The following is a 20,593-nucleotide window of genomic DNA, read 5'->3' as shown; positions in this document are numbered from 1 at the left end:
AGTTACGCTCCTTCGAAAATGAGCCGCAAAGAAGCTGTAGCCACGTGAAGCAAGGAAAACGTATCGAACATACTGAGCGGGCCAGGCCAGGTCAGGCCAGTGGAGTGACAGAGTTGCTTCGTGTGTGCACGTCCGATTTCCAGGCCAAAGGCTCTCCGGGAAGGGCCCGAACCAAGGAGAGCAAAAGGCGAACAGAAACCCGAATAAGAAGCATCCCGCAGCAACAGCAGCAGCCGGAGCACCACAGACATGGCGCCGAAATCGAGAAAAAAGAAGGCAAACGGTAAATAATAAATTAGAAAATATATTTTTTCCTTTTCCCCGTCATTTATGCGTGGCCTTTGGCCATACGGGCCATGCCCCGTGTGCCGTGTGCGATGCGATCGTTTGAAGTTTGTTTTCCACGGCGCGCAACAATTCGCGCGCCTCTCGCAGCTTGTTATTCTGGTTTTCCGCATCTCGCAGCGTGGTTTTTGCTTTCCTTTCCCTCCCTGGCCACGGCCACGGCCAAAAGGTTCATTGTTTTCCCCAGAATCCCGGCCCTGGTTAGCCAGGGGCGTGGTGAAGGGGGGACATAGCACGCGCACGGCACGAGAGAGGCAATGGGAAATTACGGGCCACGAAGAAGGAATGAAGGGGAAGCTGGCGCGCGGGGCACAGTGGAGCAACTTCTCCAGTTATCATTCCGAAGGATCATTTCTCGAGGGCTTCTTTTCGCCTACCCCCCCAGTCCCAGTCTCCATTCCGCCCGGGAGTTGGAAGTCGTGAACCGTACCATATTTTTTCCGTGTCAAGCCAAGAGCGCGCCCGGAGATGGTTGCATTATTGAATCGGAAGAGACTCATATTTTATAATCGCGATGTTATGATTAGATGCTCGTGTTTTCGGTTCGTTTTTCTCCACGACAATCCGGCCTCTTCTCTTTCGGCTGCGAGACGCCTCTCCCTTCTCCTCGGTTCTTGGTATTTGTCCCCCCAAAACCGATGGTCCTTGTTGTAATATTTAACTTTGTTCACTTTTTCATCATTCTGTGGGACGTTCTGAAGTTATGCTTCATATTGGGTAATCCCTAAAATGCCGCATTTGCTCATTGAAATTCCAGCACGTGAAATGGCCCCCGTGCAGCATTTCGAGTCCGACGAGAAGGACACGGGGATCGGTCGAACGTTACTTTTTGTGAGGCACGTGAAAAAGTTTTTAATTAGGCAGTGGCGCGGTTTCCGTTTTGAAGCTTCGCGCGGGTTCTCTTTATTAAACTTTCGATTCCGTGTTTGCCACAGAGAGGAGGAGCACAGGAAAGTGATTATTTATTCTGTTGTAGTTTGAAACTTCTGATTCCCGTCCGAATCGGAAGTTCACAGCTGCCTCAGAACACGCCCCCCGGGTGGCTCATTGAACATTCTCGGGCCGTGCGGAGGCTTCCGATTGAAGTTCCGAAAATGACGGAAACTACTTTTGGTCTACTGGTAAAATCAAGCAGAAAAATAATCTACATTGTCTGAAACATTGCTGTACTCTAATGGCGGGATTCGCCGAAGGTCTTACAATGTCTGGAACTCGATATTCTTGTTGCTGGGCAGAGATCGGCCATCCTCAAATGTATTCTCACTTGCGGAAGGATCTTGCTGCTCTCCGCCTCGGTCTTTTGTCAGGGACCCCCTCGGGCCCAACACATTTCACAACGTCCACAACACCGATTTGCGTCCTTGAAAATTACAGTGAAACTGCGTTCTGCAGAAATCGACGCACGGCAGGGCATCATCTACGCAGCAAGTCCCCGAAGTGGAAGCAGAACAGACGGGGAGGACACACCAAAGTACAATGATGGTGCGAAGAAAGACAAATGTGCACGACTGCGACTTCTGCTGGCCCACGGCGTCGGTACAGGCAGCCCGAATGTGGGATGTGGAACCGAGGAAAGGGAAATTTGCTGCTCCTGCTACACAGACCAGACACCAGCGAAAATGGTGCGAAAACAGATGAATGCCACCATCCCGGGGCCGGAATAACACAAATAACGCCCAAGAAGTGCGCCCAGTGGCGGCGGCAGCGAAATGTGCCGAGAGAGAGAGGATGCGACAACACGCGTTGCCACCGGGATGTGTTTTGGAATGTATTTTCGGTTCTCTAGAAACCCTGTGCGTCCTTTCCGCGCCCTATCCTTGCGCCGGCCCCGGGGACAAGAGGAATCGACAAAGAAAACGGGGTCTCGAGTTGTGTTGGCTGCGACGCCTTTGGGCTCGCCTCTACAAAGGGACATTCGATATTCGATCGTTTCTCGAGGGAAGAAACATGGCTCGCGCTCTCCATCCTCGGCTCTAGTGGTAAAATACTGCACTTTTTTGCCCGCCGTCAACCAGACACAATTTCAAACATTCGTTGGTCTGATCCTTTTTGCCTGTCCGGGGATTTTTTGTACGCTCGTTTCACTTGTAGCATGTCCCTTGCTTGTTGTTGGTGGCTGGGCTCAAATGTGCGCTGCGCGCTAAGCTCCGGCTAGAGTAATGTCGTTGCTAAAGAAGGTACCGCTTATGTTAAAATGTCCCATGACTTGGGCTGAAACCGAATACGACGCGCCCTGAACCGAGCATCTGACTCCCACATTTCCGCTCGGATTACGGGACGATTTTTGGGCGTTAAGTTTCTGGTGGGATTCGTTGTGTTTCTTCGTCGTTTTGGGCCTCAGGGAATTAAAAATGGGATCGATTCTAAAATCTCCCAAAAACTAATGTGTTTCGTCCCTAACTTTTTGTGGTTTGCTTGCGGGGAAATCCTTCCGCAAGCGCTTGCGTGTAGAGAAAGAACCTCGACCGACCCGGGAAGCAATCCCAAAAAAAAAACGCAGACCCCAGAGGACGCGCTCGACTGGAAGGTAAACAAAACTCCTCTCCCCCCCCGAGTAAAGGATGCCGGTGGCAGCAGCATCATGTGGGTCATATTTTTGTTATTTTTATAGTTTTAGACCCACGATAGGTTACGGTCTTTTTATGTAGGGCAACTGCGGGATCCGACGAACCGGAGTTACGACAATCCCCTGGGGAAGCAAAGCCAGATGCAGAAGCAAAACAAAACAAAAAACAGAGATAAACATTGCTTTACAGATAACCTTTCCCAAAAGGCTTGTGATTGAAATACAAAAATAAGATGTTTTTTTTTGTGATGGTTTGCATTGATTAATAAATGCGGCCATATTTTTGGGGTCCTGGGGCTCGCCTCTTAAGGTGTGCAGTTCATTTGGTAGTCCGTTTTCTTGAGCTGGACACCTTTTTGGGACCATATATGGAGTCAGGGTGCGATTGCGCTCGGTTGACCATATGGTGGTGCCCGTGGCTTATGGCAAAACATTTGGTTCATTTCATATCGAAATGCATTATTCTGTAGGTGAAAGGGAGGATTTGGCAGCCGCCACTAAAGCCGAGAGAGATGAACCATTTATCGATCCCGTGAATGCCATCACCATAAATTTGGCCTCCTTTTGAAGTTTTCTTCTCCATCAAAGAACTGCTGGAAGTTGGTGGAACTTATTGAATGGCCAACCCCTAAAACATTAAGTCGTAAAACAATCTCCGACACAACGGGTTATTGTGCAGTAAAGCTGATGGAAAAGCGCCAAAGATTAGGGCAGATCAGCGCACGTCAGGTTCTAACCCACTTCTAAGTTTGGCCCTCACGGCGCAACGCTCTGGGATTGTCAAATCCGCGAGCTTTGCAAATCACCGCGCGTGTTATCAGCGGGTTTGTTTGGTTTGTTGTTCGGCCGAGCGCGACAGTGAACGATGATGTTTCTTCGTTTTGTGTTTCGGAAGTATGATAAGCGTCCTAAACCACCACCCGTCCTGTCCCGCACCCGTCTAAGGCACTCTTTCGTCGATCGATGGGGCCAAAGGTTTGTCTTGAACTGTTGTTTCTTCCGCGCTGCTTGTCGCAGCGAACGATCGGACGGTGGAATCGGTTTCGTCTTCTGCAATCATCCTCATTAAACGCAGGACTTCTATTTTTACGTCAGCGCACATAAAAGTCGAAAGGTCGAACGGAACTCAAAACTTTCTAGGGCCTCCTCTGGGCGCAACTGCACATAATTATTCATAGGCCACCACCTCTCCACTATCCACTCTCCTTATTTGTGCTTCATTGCACTCCACTTACTTTCGCCCCCACGGCCCCATTAATCGTTTATCTTCCTCATCATCATCATCATCATCGCCGCGTCGTCGTCGTCATCCTTTATGGCGGTCGCCCCCGCTGCATATTGTGGTGGCTTATTATTACTCCAGGTCTCTTATGATGGCAACCACCTCCCCGGTGCCGGGGGAATTATCGCGCGCATAAGAAACGATCGCGCTTCGATCGTGGAATCCGTGAGGCTAGTCGTCTGCTCTCCACCACCACCGCGACCGCGCACCGTCCGTGAAAGATGATAAATGAGGAAATGTCAGCTCATGTCGCGCGCGCGCCTTTGGCGGACTCTAGCAGGCACCAGGCCGGGTCCAACCGCCCAGTTCCTTTCGATGCTCCTCGGGGGCATCATTTGTTTGCGGTGCTGCTGCTAGGCGCGTGGTCGTCGCAGCAGCATATTTTCCCCGTTTTGATCCGCATTTCACGCGCCGCAATTCTTCGCGCGGGCGTGTACGCTTCCGGTTACCAACTCGATCGCGATCGTGAAAGTTCACGAACTCACCGCGTGATACGGTAGGTAGATCACTTCGTTAGATCTGATTGTCTGTAGGAGGCTGTCGAAACTCGAAGGCGTCCCGGATCAGGGACATGTCCTCCTTTTACCTTTATATTGTTCGCCCGGCTCGCGGCCTGTCACGGGAAGACGCGTTTTGCGTAGGATGCGCAGCGTGGTGTTGGTGGGATCTCCCACTCGCTAACTGATCCAGCAAATACGACGGAAATCTGTCCAGCGCAGTTGCGGTGTGTGGATGGTGAACAACTGCTGCCCCGTAGTCTCGGAAGCGCATCACCACCGCGGATTGCATGTTAATTACCGTGGTGATGGAAATTGCTGTGGCTGTTAAATTATTTACCCCCGTCCCAGCTTGTTTGAAACGGGGAACGGGGAAAATTTTAGGCCGCCCGTGCTGCGAGACGATCGTTTGACGATCGAGGAATTTCTTTTATTTAAGTATTCCATTAGCACCAAGCACCCCCAGAAGCAACGCGAGAGGGGGTCACCCTTTGACGAGTTCAAAACCCGAAGTACAGCTGTTTTATAAATGGGCCCACCCGAAACAACGTTGACTAATGGGCCGCCGGAGCTTGACTCTTTCGTTCCAGGTACACGTTGACACTGATTTGACGCAACTTTGATGGACGAACCCGTTTCTCGGAAACGGAGAGAGTCTCCCAGGATCGGGCGCGCAATCAATATAGCGCGGGGGGCGGGCGAACGACGATAAGAATCCGGGCCAAAAGAGACCGGGGTCTGTATTTTTGCTGCGAGTCGACAAGCGGCCGGAAGTGATCAGCCCTCCCTTTCGCAATGACATCATTCGAGGCACGGCTGCTCGGGGTGTTATCACTCGCCGCTCGCCGCACACACAACACACAAAGCATAGAAATAGCTCTTCCATTGACAGGCCCCGGTGGTCGCGGGTGGTTGTGCTGAATTGACTCTAATGGCATTCCAATCCAACGTCGTTATTCGCTTAGTTTATGTCGTGTGCTCCTGGGGCAGAGAAAAAGGCTACTCATAATGAGTCATGTTTCCTTCGCACATATTCAATTGACAAATGAGCTCTGAAACGAGCGGGACAGGCAGGCCTCCCCCCCCCTGAACCAGGGCTTTCTGTTTTGGCAACGAATGCACACCCACACGGCCACGACGACGTTGCACATCGCAATAAATTTGCCAGTGTTTGGTCGGTCGGTCGGTCGGTCGGGTGGGCGCGCGGAATTGCGCAATGCATCCGAGCCCCGCGGCTGAGCGATGGGATCCGCTGATGGCCGCGGCGCGTTTCGTTTTAAAAATAGTGCATCATCTCGTCGCGGCACATAAGAGCTTCTCTTTATGCGCGCCCTCCTTTCTTCCGAGCAACGGTCAACCCCGATGCAGCAGCAGAGAGAGCATATATACAGACACGGGCGGAACCGGGGCGACACATCGACAACGATCGACGCGTCGCCCGTGTCTGCGTGTCCGCGAAGCCCCGGCGGATGATGCTGAGCTCTGACGTCCGGGATCGCCACACGCAACCGAGCGCGCGCGCGCTCGCGAGTTGAGCAAAGTTTTATGAATGAACAACCCCCCGGCGCAGCCAGGGATTTGCGTGGCTGCAATGCGCGCGCGAAAGTCATCGTCACCCTGCGCGGCGGAAAGAGATGGCTGCCGCCGCCCTCTGCCCTATTTGCATTCGTTTGATGTCCCTGTCGCTCGACCAAAAAGAAGCCATTTTGCTCTAGGTATTATTTTAAATTCATCGATGCCCTATCTCAAACTAGTTCGCCATTCAGCGCGCGGCTGTCTCATAAATTCCCCTCTTAGTTTGGCCACGGGTGATAGTGATTGGGCATAAAGATTGTTCTGCGGCTTCCAACACGCGGAGGTTTTAGCATTTTTAACCAACCGAATAAAATAGACTCACTTTAAGCGACCTGCGATCGTCCCCGGTTCGGAAGGTTCCTTCCTCGTATAAGCTGCATTAGCATGGCACGTGTCCATTCCGCGCACCCTATCTAATGTGCGTAATTGGCGACCTCTAAGAAGTAAGAAATCTGTTTCTCAAAAAAGCCCCCGACAGACAGATCAAAAGAAATGAATTAATTAGCTCGGTTCCGCGAGTGTGCGGGGCCCGTTCTAATTGGGATTTTGCCTCTCATCTCGCGCCAATTACTAGGACGGGTGTTCCGCTGTCTCAGCGCGTCAGTTCACGCCACCACTCCGGCACTGCTGCTGTGCAATTGCAAAACCGCGCATGATGAAAGCGCATTCGTCGACTCCTTCGCGTCGGACACACGAGTTCCACGCCGTACGTGAGTCATTTTCCAGCGAGAAGTGATCATTCATTTTCGGTGTCGGGTTTAATTCGGTGGTTCCAATCCGCTAAGTGTCTTGATCGCGTTGGTCCGGGTTTCGTTGCATGCTCCGAGAGCCAGATCGTTGCGATCGCATGGCGCGAAGAATGAACGAACCAAAAAATAAAAAAAACGGTGTGCATTTAATAACCTTTGCAACAGTTTGCGCCCTCCAGCCCATGCACAGAGTTTGACGTGTTTGGAACAAAAAAAGGACAAAACGGAGCGGAAAAGTGGCCCACAATAAGCACGCGGGCGCGGAGAAAGACGCGAAGAATTGGGGCGTCGCTTCGTTAGACGATTATAAACATATGGGTTGATGCTGCTGCTGCTGCCGTAGTCGTCATTATGCATCCGCGAGAAGGTCGCCTCTCGATAGCGGTGTTTGTAGCGCGCGATTGCGCTTGAGGATGTGTGCGCGCCACTGGAATCGCTTGCGCCTTGACTCTCTCTCTCTCGCTCTCGCACGTGGCCCCCCCGCGGGCTTCCTGATATCCTGAGCGTGTATCGTCGTTCTGCTGCTGGAAGAGTTAAATTAAAACGGGTTCTGCTCGGCGCGGGCTCCTCTCGCGCTCGAAGTGGCCGCGGCGTAAGCGCGAGAACGCGATCGCGCTTTTGCCGGGCACGCACACACAGATGGCGGACGGACGAATGGCGGCGTGTGCTGCTGACGAGCACGACGAGCAGCTGGCTGTGTGGTGTGTGGAACCCGGGCAGGGTTTGGAGCAAAACACAGATTATAATCAATTGGCCCATTTGGTGGAGTGTTTCTGCTACCGTTGTTGTGTATCGTTACACGGAGTCCGCGCGCAGTGGTGGTAGTGAACCCCACGCTTTGATCGTTCGCCTCACTCACATTGGGGATCCCCCCCAACAGATGGAGCTGGACGGAGAGTAATCGCTCTTTCGCGAACGTCAAGATCATCACGATCGGCGTGTATCTACTTCCTGTTATTATTCAATACTTTTGTTCCGTGTGGCGGTCATAAACGTCGGACGAAAGTTGGCCAACATGTCGCGGGAGGTGCAAAACGTGAGGGCCGATACATCCGTCCCATTGTCATTGACCCCCGGCGAGACGACCTTCGTGTCATTCGTCCCTTCCCTCTCACTCTCTCTGTCCGGCTCCCCCCTGGAGGTAATAACATCTTTACGGGTGTGGAATCTAAAATCAATCTCTCCTTCGCACCCCCCGCCCCGGCCCCGGTCGGTAACGGTTTTATGAATCAGGCAGGCGGCGGACGATAAAATGCGCCAACTCCGTCGGCTCGCCCGGCCACTCCCCGGGATCGGTTCGGACCGGTTCCGGAGTGTCCGCAGCCCAGCGCCGCAGTAGCGCCCTTTCTCGCGATCGTATAATTTATCGTTTTTATTTTCGGCTGATCGAAATGATTAATTGGCAGCAATTGTTGGCCTGACTGTGTTGCTCCGCGCGCCATTTTGGAGGATCGCCATTACACATGGGGGTTGGGCTTTGAAATTGATTGAAATTTATGAGTTCGGTAGCCGCCGGCCGGGGTCCACCGAAGGATCGCGCAGACCATTGCTTCCCCAAAAAGCACACCGGGAGATGGTGGAGATTTCACGTCTCCCGGCCAAGGGGCTTTCCCGAGTGTCGTGGCACCTCAAGGAAACGCTTCACTAATGAAGACGAAACTCGATGCAATTGTGCGCCGCTGCCACCGCCACCACCGTGCACAAATAGTGCCGTCTGTGAGCGGAACCACTTAGCGCGGTGTGAGGGGGATAGCTCCAAATCGATCGGAAACAAGATCGCCGGACTCTGCTGTTTAACGTTCCCCTTTCGGCGCTCCTCAAATAGAGAGAGAGGATCTTATTTGGTTTGAAAATTACCATTCGCGCTGGCTTCGAAAATCTTCATCATCGCTGCTCATCCTGAAGCTGATCGACGCACGCCCAACATTAGAATGTTCTCGTTCCCGGCTTCCGCCATGCCCTCCCGGTGGTGGGGCTTGTGGAGTGGAGTCGGTGTCGGAGATCGAAAAGAGCTAAAAGGAGGTACCATTAGCCATTGGAAGTTGGCGTGCGCGCAGCACGCCACACGCGCGCGCGAGCGCATAGCATATGCGTGGGGCTCCGAACCAAGAATCCGGCCGGCAGCGGGCGGCGCAGGAAGTACTTTACACACGGGTAGAACAATTATAATAATGCTCCGTGTGTGCCTTTGGTGGTGCTGTGCATAAACGTAGGCCTCGCATGATCGAGAATGATCATGCTCTCTCCGAGAGCCATATTGTTGCGCCCACTGGCCGTCCCCTGTGGGGGAGGGAGTTGAGCTAGAAAATGGTTTATTCAAATTATCTCTCCACGCCGCCGCGCCCCCCCTTCCGCGTTCTTGCCCGTTGATCGATCAACGATCTTTGATCGCGCTTGAAACATCGCCGCTCGTCGTCGACATCACGCCGGGCGCAGGTTTGGGAAGTCGATCGTCGGGGCGGATCCGGTGTTCTATCTCTCTCTCGTTGGTGTAGGCGTTGAATTGGCAGGCGGCCGCCAGAGAAAATCGGGTTCACGAAACCGAGAACCCCGTTACCCCGAACCCGATGAGATCACGGGGCGCGGTGGACGCAGCCAAACCGCGAAAGGGGGCAGAGGGGCAATCGATCAACTACTTTTCGTTACCGTACGTACCTCAGAGAGCCAAATGCACATGTGATTCGAAATTCAAGCTTTTCCCGATCGCGCCAGCGGGGGTTGGCAGGCGCAGCAGCAGCACACAGCGGGCGGGCGAGGACCATATGGTTTTGATTTATCACTCACCGATCACACACCAACACACACCGAGCCGAGTCGGTTTCCCGCCGGGGCATCAATCAGCATTTTCGAAACAGATGTAGCGCACCACCCCACTCTCCGAGCACATCCGCTCCTCCTCTGAACCCAATGGGGGAGAGGACACCCACGGTAAGGTTCTGTGGCCCCACGATTTACACCATTTTAATTACGATATACATGGTGGGCCCATTCGGAGATCGCGCAGCATGTGCGAGATTCATAAACACGCCCGAGAGTCTCCATCGTAGCGGTGTTAGTACATCAAATTTTAAAGAAACCCCTTAATGCCCCCGGAGGTCGTTATGTGTCCGGTGGAGCACAGGAATAAGTACACACACTGTCCTTAACGGCCGCGTCATTGACGTCCAAACGGAAGGATTGTTGGCGACTGGCGTAACGTCGCGGGGCACAATGGGTCGGTAATCTTCCCCCGGGGGGAGACACGGTGGAGTACTACAAATTGGATTTGGTTAACTACGTTAGCGGGGGTCCCGTGGTTCGCGTAATATTTCCACAGAAGTCGCTCGCTCGCGTCATAAATCCCACGCCACGCTGATGGCTGACGCATATTTGGACGGGTCGCGCGCGCAAATTGGATGACAACTTCCGTGTGTTCCGACTGCTGTGTGAAGTTAACAGAGGCAAGGTTTTCGCGCGCTCAGATTCCCAATTCTCCCCGATACATTCGATCGTGAGCGCGAGTGAGTCACGATCGGCACGACGATACCCTCGGTATGCTAATATCGGCCGATCGGACTCGAATTCCGCGGATCCGCTTCGATCGGCGGTAACCTTGAGGATTGGGCGATGTTTAGTTTGGTGATCGCTACCCGAGCTCCTGCGAAATGGATGATGGAATTCCATTCTCGAAATGGTCTGACTGGAACCCAATGTAGGCTTCTACCCTCTCCGGATGATCCGGAATGAACCCTGCGGACGTCCATCATCACACCGCCCGGCCCGCCTGTCGTCGTCGGTCTGCTAGTCATCCGTGACGTACAGCGCACCGTGCAGAGTGCGTTCGTCGCGTATATCCCCTTCGCTGCTTCTACTGCGCCCTGCTGTCTGCCACGTTCACGTTGGCACGAAGAGAAAATCTGCCGCCTTCCCCGCAAGCGCGCACGCAAAGGATATTAATAGCAGCTTCATTTGCGCAGCTCTCCGTGTCCGCCGAACGGTTTCGCCGCGGCGTACTACAAAGTGTCACAATGTGGGAGGAAAGTAAATGGCACAACAAATCACCCTCCTCAGGCCGCGGGGGGACATTGGCATGCTGTGAAGGGGGAGCGTCTCCACTGGAAGACGTCAGGGAAAGAAAGTAAGAAAAATATCGCTTCGCTGACAATGCGCGTCATTGTGCCGTGCCGTCCTCCCTCTCCTCCTCAAAGGGAAGCTGCCCAGCGCCGTCGGCCACAAAACTAACGCCGTCATCATCAGTGTCCGTGTCTCGGGAGGGGCGAGAAAGATTCACATACTGGGTTCAAGTTCAAGCGACTTCAGTCAGTGCTGTGTCCATCCGCGTTCAAAGGGGTGCGAGATGCTTGCTTGACGGACTTTGAGGCAAGGGATCCAGTCAATGTGTTTGTGTGTTTTGTTATGCAAATTCTGCCCCCAACTCTCTGTCATGCAGGCCCACCCCGAAAAGGAACGGGGCACGATCAGTTCTGACGGAACCCCCAGACAGAGACCGAGCGAGGTAGCCGTCCGGTGCAAAGCCTGCGGTTGAAACCCGAGAAATAATTTATTACAGATAAGATGTCCTCCAGAGAGCGCGAGGCATCGTCCGTCGTCGTCGGCCCAACATGATCCGCTGGTCCGTGGTGTCTCCAGAATATTCAATCCCACCAACGCCGCCGCCCTGCCTGCCGGTGACTTTACAGTTTCTGGTGTCGTTATGTTGCCCCGACTTTTATAGCTCTTCATTCTCGATCCCCCCCGCCCGCGAATGCCCATAACACACCTCCTCGAGGGTCTCGAGCCCTCTTTCGAAACGCAACGTCACCGTGCGGATCGTTGTTATTGGAACACACGACAAGGCAGCGCGCGGGTTTTGATAAGCTTTCTAAAACTTTTCCAAAACTTTACGATGGGACCTCCCGAAAAAGGCGCGGCGGCACCGTGCCGTGCCGTGCCGTGTCCCTCGTGAAGGGTTTCGTGTAGTGATTCTCGTTCCTATCAGGAGGTTCCACTTTTTGTTGGTCCGTTGGTCGCGGGAATATCAAAACAATTAGCGGAGTTGTTCAGCAGAAACACAAACAAACAAGTTTGCGCGCGCGCGGTGGCGGTGGGGGGCGGCAGTGTGGGAAGAAGGATGTCAGCTGTCTGTCAACTGATGCTCCTCGCGCGCGCGCGCGCCCTGTCGTCGCCGTGACGTGACGTAAGTGCGATGGGTCGTCGTGAGCGTGAGCCTTATCAATGCGCGCCCACGGTCGGTCGGTCGGTGGGTCGGCATCTTTCGGTGGGTCATATCTCGAATCCTGTGAGTTGGTGCTCTCACTCCGTAACGGTAAAGGTTCTGGTGGCCTTTCAAACGAAATGAGGCAAAATTAGTATCACACTCCAAAGAGGAGAATGCTAAAGCAATTAAACGACGACGGCCCAGCGCGCACCAGACTACTCTGGCTGATGATGGCCACAGCGTTCTGGGCGCGTCCGCGCGTTATGCTCTGTCGATGGTTTAGTGTACACATTTGTTTGTAGCATAATAGCAGCAGCAGCAGCAGCAGAGCCCGTGGCCTGGCCGCGCGTATCTGGCTGCTGTGCTGCTCTACCCTAAATAGGTCTCGTGACGAGGGATGAGGCAGAATATATAAATAATATTTTTTGTTTATTCTCTATGCCTGGGTCTCTCTCTCTCTCTCTCGCTCGCACGCTGTCTGTCTGTCTGACACCCGCCACGGGGGAAGCACCACAGCGTGTCTTCCGGCCCCTCTCTCTCTCTCACTCACTCACTCTCTCTGTCCTGAAGTCTTGGAGTTTTTCCTAGAGATGAGGTAACGTTTTGGGCCCCCGGTCTCTGGAACCGGAGAGAAAAAAAAAATGCCGCCATCGGGACCGGGGGAATCGGAACGGAAGCGAACGACGGGACGGACGGAGTGTGTGGAATGTGTTTGGTGAGGCAATCCAGAACACCCTCATGTGGCGTTGTTGGTACAAGTTTTTTGGCGTCCGCCTTCGAGGGAAGTCGCCCAATCCTCGATCGGTTGTCGATAGAGGAGCCGAAACGGGGAATATGGCAGTTCACTCTATCAATTTGTATAATCGAGCACCGTTCAGCGTTCGAGGACCCTTATCTGTCCGCGTCCCCCTAGCGTGCAACTGGCGGCCCTGATGGAGGACTCTCCGATACGCGGGGACACAGTTCCCCCGGCAACCCCAGCACCCCAGGTCCAGGTGTGCGAGCGGCCACGGTGAAGTACAATTTGTCCAACCATTAAACCATTTGTGTGCTGATAAACTTATCACTTGTCACACACAGATTGGCTGTGGCTAGAGTACCGAGCATTTCCACCTATTTCCCGTCCCGTGCGGGGCTTGTATTTGTGGTGGTTCGTTAAAAATACCACGCACCACGTTTATGCTGAGACGAGTGGGCCAGTGTCGGTTCCGAAACGCTGCCGAAAACTGTGTCTCCTCGCCCTGGGCTATCATAAATAAGAGGCTTACAGTGCCAGGCGCACGGTGGCCTCCGGAGTGAAGACACAACCGAGAACGGGTACGACTCGTCTCGACAAAACTCAAATCACGAACGCCTAGGTAGGAACTGCAGCAGTCCGCCGGAGGACGATTGGCGACCATCCGAGAGGGAGAGAGGGATGCCTCAGATTCGGAACCACAACGCTACCTATTGGGACGGGCTTCGGATTGCCGCTGCCCCTTTGATTGATCGATGGTCGATGGTGGGATCCAACCCCCGGGAGTGATGGATTGGCTCTCTGTTGTCCACACATTACCCCCCACACCATCATCGATCGATATGCGAATTTATGCTCCCTCTCGGACAAAGCCACACGGCGACAGATTACACCGGACAGGCAAAAAGCCGGGCGTCAAGTATCTTAAGTCGCCCGAAGGCGGCGGCCCCTTGGTGGCTCCGTGCCAGCTTTCAATCCCTGACTGATCCCGGCGGGCCGAACCCCGAAAAGGCACCCTTTTTTTCGGAGGTAAAAATGGTTAAACCCTGAACCTCGCACTTTATGATAAGCGGGCGTGTTTCACGGTGACGGCCGGACGCGCCGGTTTCGGTACGCCTACAGAATGGGCATTAGTTTACCTTCCTGGCACCGGGCACCGTGAGGGATGATCCTGTCGTGGCGACGGCCCCGGGGACCACATAATCATAAATGGCACGGGGGGGGAGGTAACGAGTTCCGTTTTGTTTCACGTAACTTATTAGGGTCGCGATGGCGTGGTGCCTCCGCCAGCGTCGCGCCGTGCACTGCGAATTTCTTTTCGTGAATAAGCTAGTCACGATTCCACTCCGGTTCCGCGAAAGTGCATCACCTGAACAGCGGATTACCGTTGTTTGCCGAATCCAGCAGGGCTGCAAATGGATCCACCACCAGGCGGCGGCTACCTGCTGCACATTTGCATTCGCCAAGTCAACAACATCCTGTCACGAGGATGAGAAGCCTCTCTCTTATCACCAAGAACACCACGGCCCTTGCGATAAAGCTTATCTTCGTATCGCCTCCAAATCAACCCGGTAATGAACTTGGGGCTCTCCCCCCGACCAACAGGAAGACCGGCCCCCTCTATGGACGGAACCGAGCCCCAGATGTGCGGGGAGCAACACACAACAAAACTGCGAACCTCAAACCGAGTCGCGAGTTATCGAGTCTTATCAGCCCAAAAATGAACATCAATTCAATCCGTTTTCGTTGGGCTGAGGACAGTCTTCCGCTCACGGGTGGCGCCCGTTGGTGGGACCATCGGGGGCTCCCGAGGGTCGATTAATCAAACCTTTTTGAAACCAGTGATAAGCCTCTTCCTGATTTGATCACGATCCTCCGGTGACAGCCAGCGATTGTCGTCTAGTGACTTGTCCCCTTTTTATGTGGAAGCCACTGGAAAATCCAAACCAAATTTGTTGCCTGTTAGAAATGGCCAAGTTCTTTAACGATAATCGAGAGGTAAGAAAAGCTCGACTGTTTTCCAAAACCGAGTTTCTTGGATACTGTTTCCAATCAATGGCATATCCTGTACGGCGTGGAACACAATCTTTCCAGTCGCGAAGCGCAATTCTTCTGGGTCGGCATTATTATTGCCCGCAACGCGCGATTATGGTTCGCAGTTAAGTAGAGAATCAACTTTATCTAGGCCTCACGCTGAATCGATAATGAAAATCAAATTGAAACTCCAAGAGCGCTGCTGCGCAAAACAACTCAAGGTGCTATGGGGGACATATGGGGCACACTGTCCTTGAACAGGCCATATTCGCCGAAACCTGTGAATCAAAAACTAATCGATTGTTTTCCGCTTTTCTTCCGAAACAGCGCGTACGCTCCAGTGTTACTGCGAAGGCCACTGTCCCGGGAATGTGCAGAATGGGACGTGCGAAACGCGCCCGGGTGGTTCCTGCTTCGCGTCGGTCGAGGAGGTCCTGGATGAGGAAACGAAACAGTGGGTGCCCGAGTGGAGCCACGGCTGTATGTCGCCTGAGCAGGGCGGCGGACTACTGCAGGTTGGTCTAGTGCGCTAATCCGCTAAAATAACTTTCCGCTGATCATTCAACCATTTCTCCTCTTTTCAGTGCAAAGTTGGAACCATGTCACCGCAGATACACGGCAAGAGTATCGTGTGTTGTGATAGCGAAAACTTTTGTAACCGCGACCTGCTGCCGGAGTACAATCCGCGCACGACGACGACGGAGCCCCCGCCACCGGTTGACCCGCACAGTATGCCCATGCTGGCCCTCATCACCTCCATCGTCTTCTGCTCGGTGCTGTTCGTGTGTCTGGTCACCTGCATGTACTGCATGTACCGAAGGCGCGAGAAGCGAAAGCCGGGCTACCTGATGAACTCGCTCTACAACACGACCAACGGCCACCTGCCCATCGCCGATCTGGTGGAGCAAAGCAGCGGAAGCGGCTCCGGACTGCCGCTGCTGGTGCAGCGGACGATCGCCAAGCAGATCCAGATGGTGCACTCGGTCGGGAAGGGGCGGTACGGTGAGGTGTGGCTGGCCAAGTGGCGCGACGAGCGGGTGGCCGTCAAGATATTCTTCACCACCGAGGAAGCGTCCTGGTTCCGGGAGACCGAAATCTACCAGACGGTGCTGATGCGTAACGAGAACATTCTTGGCTTCATTGCGGCCGACATCAAGGGGACCGGCTCGTGGACGCAGATGCTGCTGATTACGGACTATCACGAGCTCGGCTCACTGCACGATTACCTGCAGAAACGCGTCCTCAATCCGCACATGCTGAAGGTGCTGGCGCTCTCGCTGTCGTCCGGCGTGGCCCATCTGCACACCGAGATCTTTGGCACACCGGGCAAACCGTCGATCGCACACCGGGACATCAAGAGCAAAAACATTCTCGTCAAGCGCAACGGCCAGTGTGCGATCGCGGACTTTGGGCTGGCGGTAAAGTATTCGAGCGAATCGGACGAAATTCAGATCGCCCCCAACCCGCGCGTCGGAACGCGGCGCTACATGGCGCCGGAGGTGCTGAGCGAAACGCTCGACCTGAAGATGTTCGAGGGCTTCAAAATGGCCGACATGTACTCGGTGGGCCTGGTGTTCTGGGAGATGGCCCGGCGCTGCATCACGACGGTGCGCAGTGCCAAGAACACTACGACCTGCGAGGACTACGCCCTCCCGTACCAGGACGTGGTGCCGTCCGATCCGAGCTTCGAGGACATGTACGCGGTCGTGTGCGTCAAGGGTGTCCGGCCACCGATCCCGCAGCGCTGGCAGGACGAGGACATTCTCGTAGTATTATCGAAGATCATGCAAGAGTGCTGGCACCCGAGCCCGGCCGTCCGGCTGACGGCACTGCGGGTAAAGAAGACGCTCGTCAAACTCGAGACAGATTGTACGATTAAGATAGTGTAAGGAGGAGGAGGCCAGATACGCCAACAAAAACGGCCGTCACTGCTCGAGCCACTTAATCTGGGACCGGTGCGATCCTTCCTTTCGAGTGGGAGTTGGATGCAAACCACGCCTTATTTATTTGCCGTAACACTGCACCGGCGACCGCACCTGATCGGATCGGAGGAACCCGGACCGATCCGTTTGTAAATAGCGGTGCCACTGTTAGTTAGTGCCACATCATACTGTTTTCTAAGCTGCCCATCCATCCACAAGGGGGGAACCCCTGAAGCCGATTCCCCAACCAAAGGGACACGCGGATCGCGCGGATCGTTGGGGTTGTGGGGTCTTTGTGCGTTTACTGTATGCCATATGGAAGAAAAGTTAGTGATAAGCGTTTAGAGCGTGTTAGAACTAGGAGGAAAGTGCGGCACACGTCGCCTTGAAACTGGCCGGCGTGCCGTTGTACTCTGGTGTATGGCGTGCGTGTCGGTTTGTTTTATGTTAAGCTCCGCCATCCGACATTCAGGTCGATGGCGATTTCAAGCGATTCTATTCTTCACGCGCGAGAACGCTTCGTTTTCGTTTATTGTAAAAGGACGGCTGGTCGTGTCGCCGTAAGCTAGTTGATAGAGCTAACAGAGGACCCCACAGGACACGGCAAGTCCCGCGCTACAATTGTTAACACAAACAGGCACCTAGGCGAAAAGGATGGCGCGCACAGTGGGGCGCCAACAGAGAGCGAGAGATTTGGCAATATGATTTGAAAGATTTCAGTTCGCATCACGGCGAGGCGAGAAGGCTTTTTGTTGTCGAGATTCACATTTATGTACATATTATGAACGCCACGTAATCATGAACCTTTGCTGCCCCTTGCGAGCCTCGGAGGGCGCTCTTCGTTTTGGTTAAGGGCCGCCGCGGGCAAGAGAGAGGTGTGTGTTCAGGGGCATGTCAGGCGCATTAGGAGTACAACACTAGAACTTAATCAAGCAGCGTAGGACCGCTTATAGTGAAACCTGTTTTTTCTGTAGGATTGTAGGGCTAGCTTAGTGTTTCATTTTCGGTGTTGACAGGCAAAACGGTAGACAAGTAGTGTAATCTTCTTACTCTTACAGTGCTGCGTTTCAGTGTCTGTGTTGTACATAGGTAGGAAGCAAAGTTGAGCAACTGAGCTGTTGCTGTTAAGAGCTTTTTTCCCTGCACTGTAGGTGCAGTCGATGTTCTTCCCTGTTTTTTTTGTCTAATGCGCGCGTAGAAAACTAGAAGAAAAGGTTCTCCAAAAGCCACGGATTTATTTTTATAGCGTTTTGTATTGGAAAAAAAATGTGTTTGAAAGCGAGCAAAACTTACTGTACGACAGTTGTGAAATCGGAATAAAATGAAATGAAAACTTCTTATCCAACTTTAAACGCCGTTGTTCCATACTTATCAGATTCCTCCCCTTTCAAACCACATGTTGTTTCATTAACGATGCATGATTTCATTTGGTTATAAACAATAAACGGCCGTATTTTGGCTAATTGGTTTTTCGGCGAAATTGTAGCTGAGAACGTGGACGGCGTTGGTTTGAACAGGACGGCCCTACGTGCCATACAGTGACTGCCACAATCGCTTTTTATGTTATGCGAACAAATCGGCTATTATTGACAACCTCACGACCCAAATTCAAGTTGCTATTGCTGAAATAGGACCAGATACAATCGAAAGTGTACTCAAAAATGGGTCGACCGAATGAGCTACTGCCAAGTCAATTGCAGTGAACATTTTAGCAAAATTGTTTTACATAAAAAAATTTCAAGAATTAACCTTTCAAATAAAAGTTCAAGCATCGAAAAATATTCAGCCGTTTTTGTTTTAAAACCAAATGAAACACCCTGTAGAAGTGTTGTTTGTCGAAGTGGTACATAATAGCGGGAACAGCAACCATGTCGACATTTAGCCAAGACACAGCGAGAAATCGATTGAGTCGACTAAAATGAAGTACGAAAACATCATTTGTTCTAAAACTATGCTCAAATGTATGCAATCCACGTAGCTCTATTTGTGTACAACTTTAGTACTACTAACGCTCTTTGTTGCAAGTTCGATAACCCAGATGTAGGCAATGGGCAGTGCACAACAAACATGACTTCAAAAAATATGGACACTAATGGCAGAAAAATGGCAAAAAATGGCAGTAATATGCCCCCTACTTCTGCCCCCTACGTTGCTTCTGAAACACTTCACTTAGAGCTCGTAGATCAGACGTGAAACAGACAAAACAAGTAAACGGAAACGGCAAAACGTAACCGATTTGTCCACATCCTTCCATCCTGATTCGCGCGAATGGCGGAATCCATCTATCCCACGCACCCCCACCGTCGGCGGCCTCCGCGCGCCAGAATGAGTTATAAAGTGAGGCGAGTGGATTCACCGTTTGTTTTGTTTATTTTTAGTCCACACACATCAGCCACCCCAACCTCCCCCTGGCACGGAATCCCGCGTTGCCGGAAGGTTCGTCTGGAGTGGCGGTGGTTGTGGGTGCTCAGATTAAATTTGTGTATTCCGCTGCCACTGCGAACCAAACACAGCGCAAGGCGGAAGAAAACGAAGCCAGATTGGAATTTCCGTTTCGCTTTTTTGCGTTCGGGAAAACGCGTTGCGACGGCGAGTCGTGGTTTTATTTTCCTCGCGCAGAGTTTTTCAATGTCAGAGTCCGCGGTGGGAGGTGGTTCCCGTGGGTCGAGAAGCGTTCTCCCGTCTGGCCGGCTTCCGGACGCCGGTTGAACCGGCGTGCCTTGGTGAAAGGGGTTAGAATACCCACCGCTGGACGAATTTAGACGCACATTCCAAGTGTCCAGGAAACGGTGGTCCGTTGACGCCATCCTTCCAAAGTGTAGCCGTTGATTGATGGCGCACTTGCGGCGGTCATTGCCTCCGGAGACTGTTATCCAGTCAACTTTATCACTTGGCCCATCAATTGGTAAACATTGACGAGCACTCGTCTCCAGGTTTTCGACTGTTATTCGAGTTGCTCGGCGGACGAGTCCAGCCGGGCGAGTATTTAAAGCGAGTTTTAATAAATTTCTCCGCCAAAACAATCACTCCACCAGCCTTTTGGCCTCGGTTGGAAGCTACGCCACGATGGGGATGCGGCCAACAACATCCATTCATCCCCCCCAGGTGGAAGTATCCTTGTTTGGCAATTTGATCCGTCAAGGTAATGCTCGGCACAAGAGACGCAACCATCACAAGCGTGTGGCATGTTTGAGTTGATGTGGGTCATTGCTTTAGCCACACGGTTTGGATCGTGTCGCAAGTGAGACCATCGGCCAGTAAGATACTCATCCGCAGCAAACAGCTGCAAATGCTCTGAAAATGCAACCGACCGCAGGCTACATCCATTGATTGTTTTTCTTGCCTCGGATGGGTCACTTGACAGGTTTCTCCCACCCTCTTGTCCTGCCCGCAGGGAGCATCCCGCAGCTGGTGGTGGAAACCGCACTCGAGGGGCAGAGATAGTAGTCCGAAACTAGGCAAAGTTAAACGGTGGGACAAACACAGTTGGAGGGTGGCCACAACGAGCTATAACAAATTACCACATGACACGGGATTCCGTGCCGTTCCGTTTCGAACACCGCCCATCGCCAGCGGCACGTCATCACGGCCGATGATGAACCACTAGAATAGATGTTCCTGTAAAATAGGGGCAAACCAATGGGTCCCCTTGAAGAAAAACACCCATAACGCAACGCGTATCCTGTGGCG

At 52.9% G+C, this 20,593-nt stretch overlaps 1 protein-coding gene across 2 annotated transcripts in view; it reads left to right on the top strand.

Moving 5' to 3' along the window:
• The window catches only part of LOC131211983 (bone morphogenetic protein receptor type-1B), a 76,718-nt gene extending 58,505 nt beyond the window's left edge, over positions 1–18,213 (top strand). The window contains exons 1-3 of one of the 2 annotated variants that reach the window (XM_058205686.1): positions 60–283; positions 15,309–15,496; positions 15,566–18,213. In XM_058205686.1, the coding sequence (XP_058061669.1) occupies positions 250–283; positions 15,309–15,496; positions 15,566–16,870 (1,527 nt within the window). In that variant the 5' untranslated portion in view covers positions 60–249 and the 3' untranslated portion in view covers positions 16,871–18,213. Of the gene's footprint in view, positions 1–59; positions 284–15,308; positions 15,497–15,565 lie in introns of those variants that run through there. The other variant, XM_058205685.1, reaches the window with a different exon arrangement.
• The last annotated feature ends 2,380 nt before the right edge of the window (positions 18,214–20,593 follow it).

Source organism: Anopheles bellator, chromosome 2, assembly GCF_943735745.2.
Source record: "Anopheles bellator chromosome 2, idAnoBellAS_SP24_06.2, whole genome shotgun sequence".
NCBI classification, from domain to species: Eukaryota; Metazoa; Arthropoda; class Insecta; order Diptera; family Culicidae; genus Anopheles; species Anopheles bellator.
This window is presented reverse-complemented; position numbering and strand designations above follow the sequence as displayed.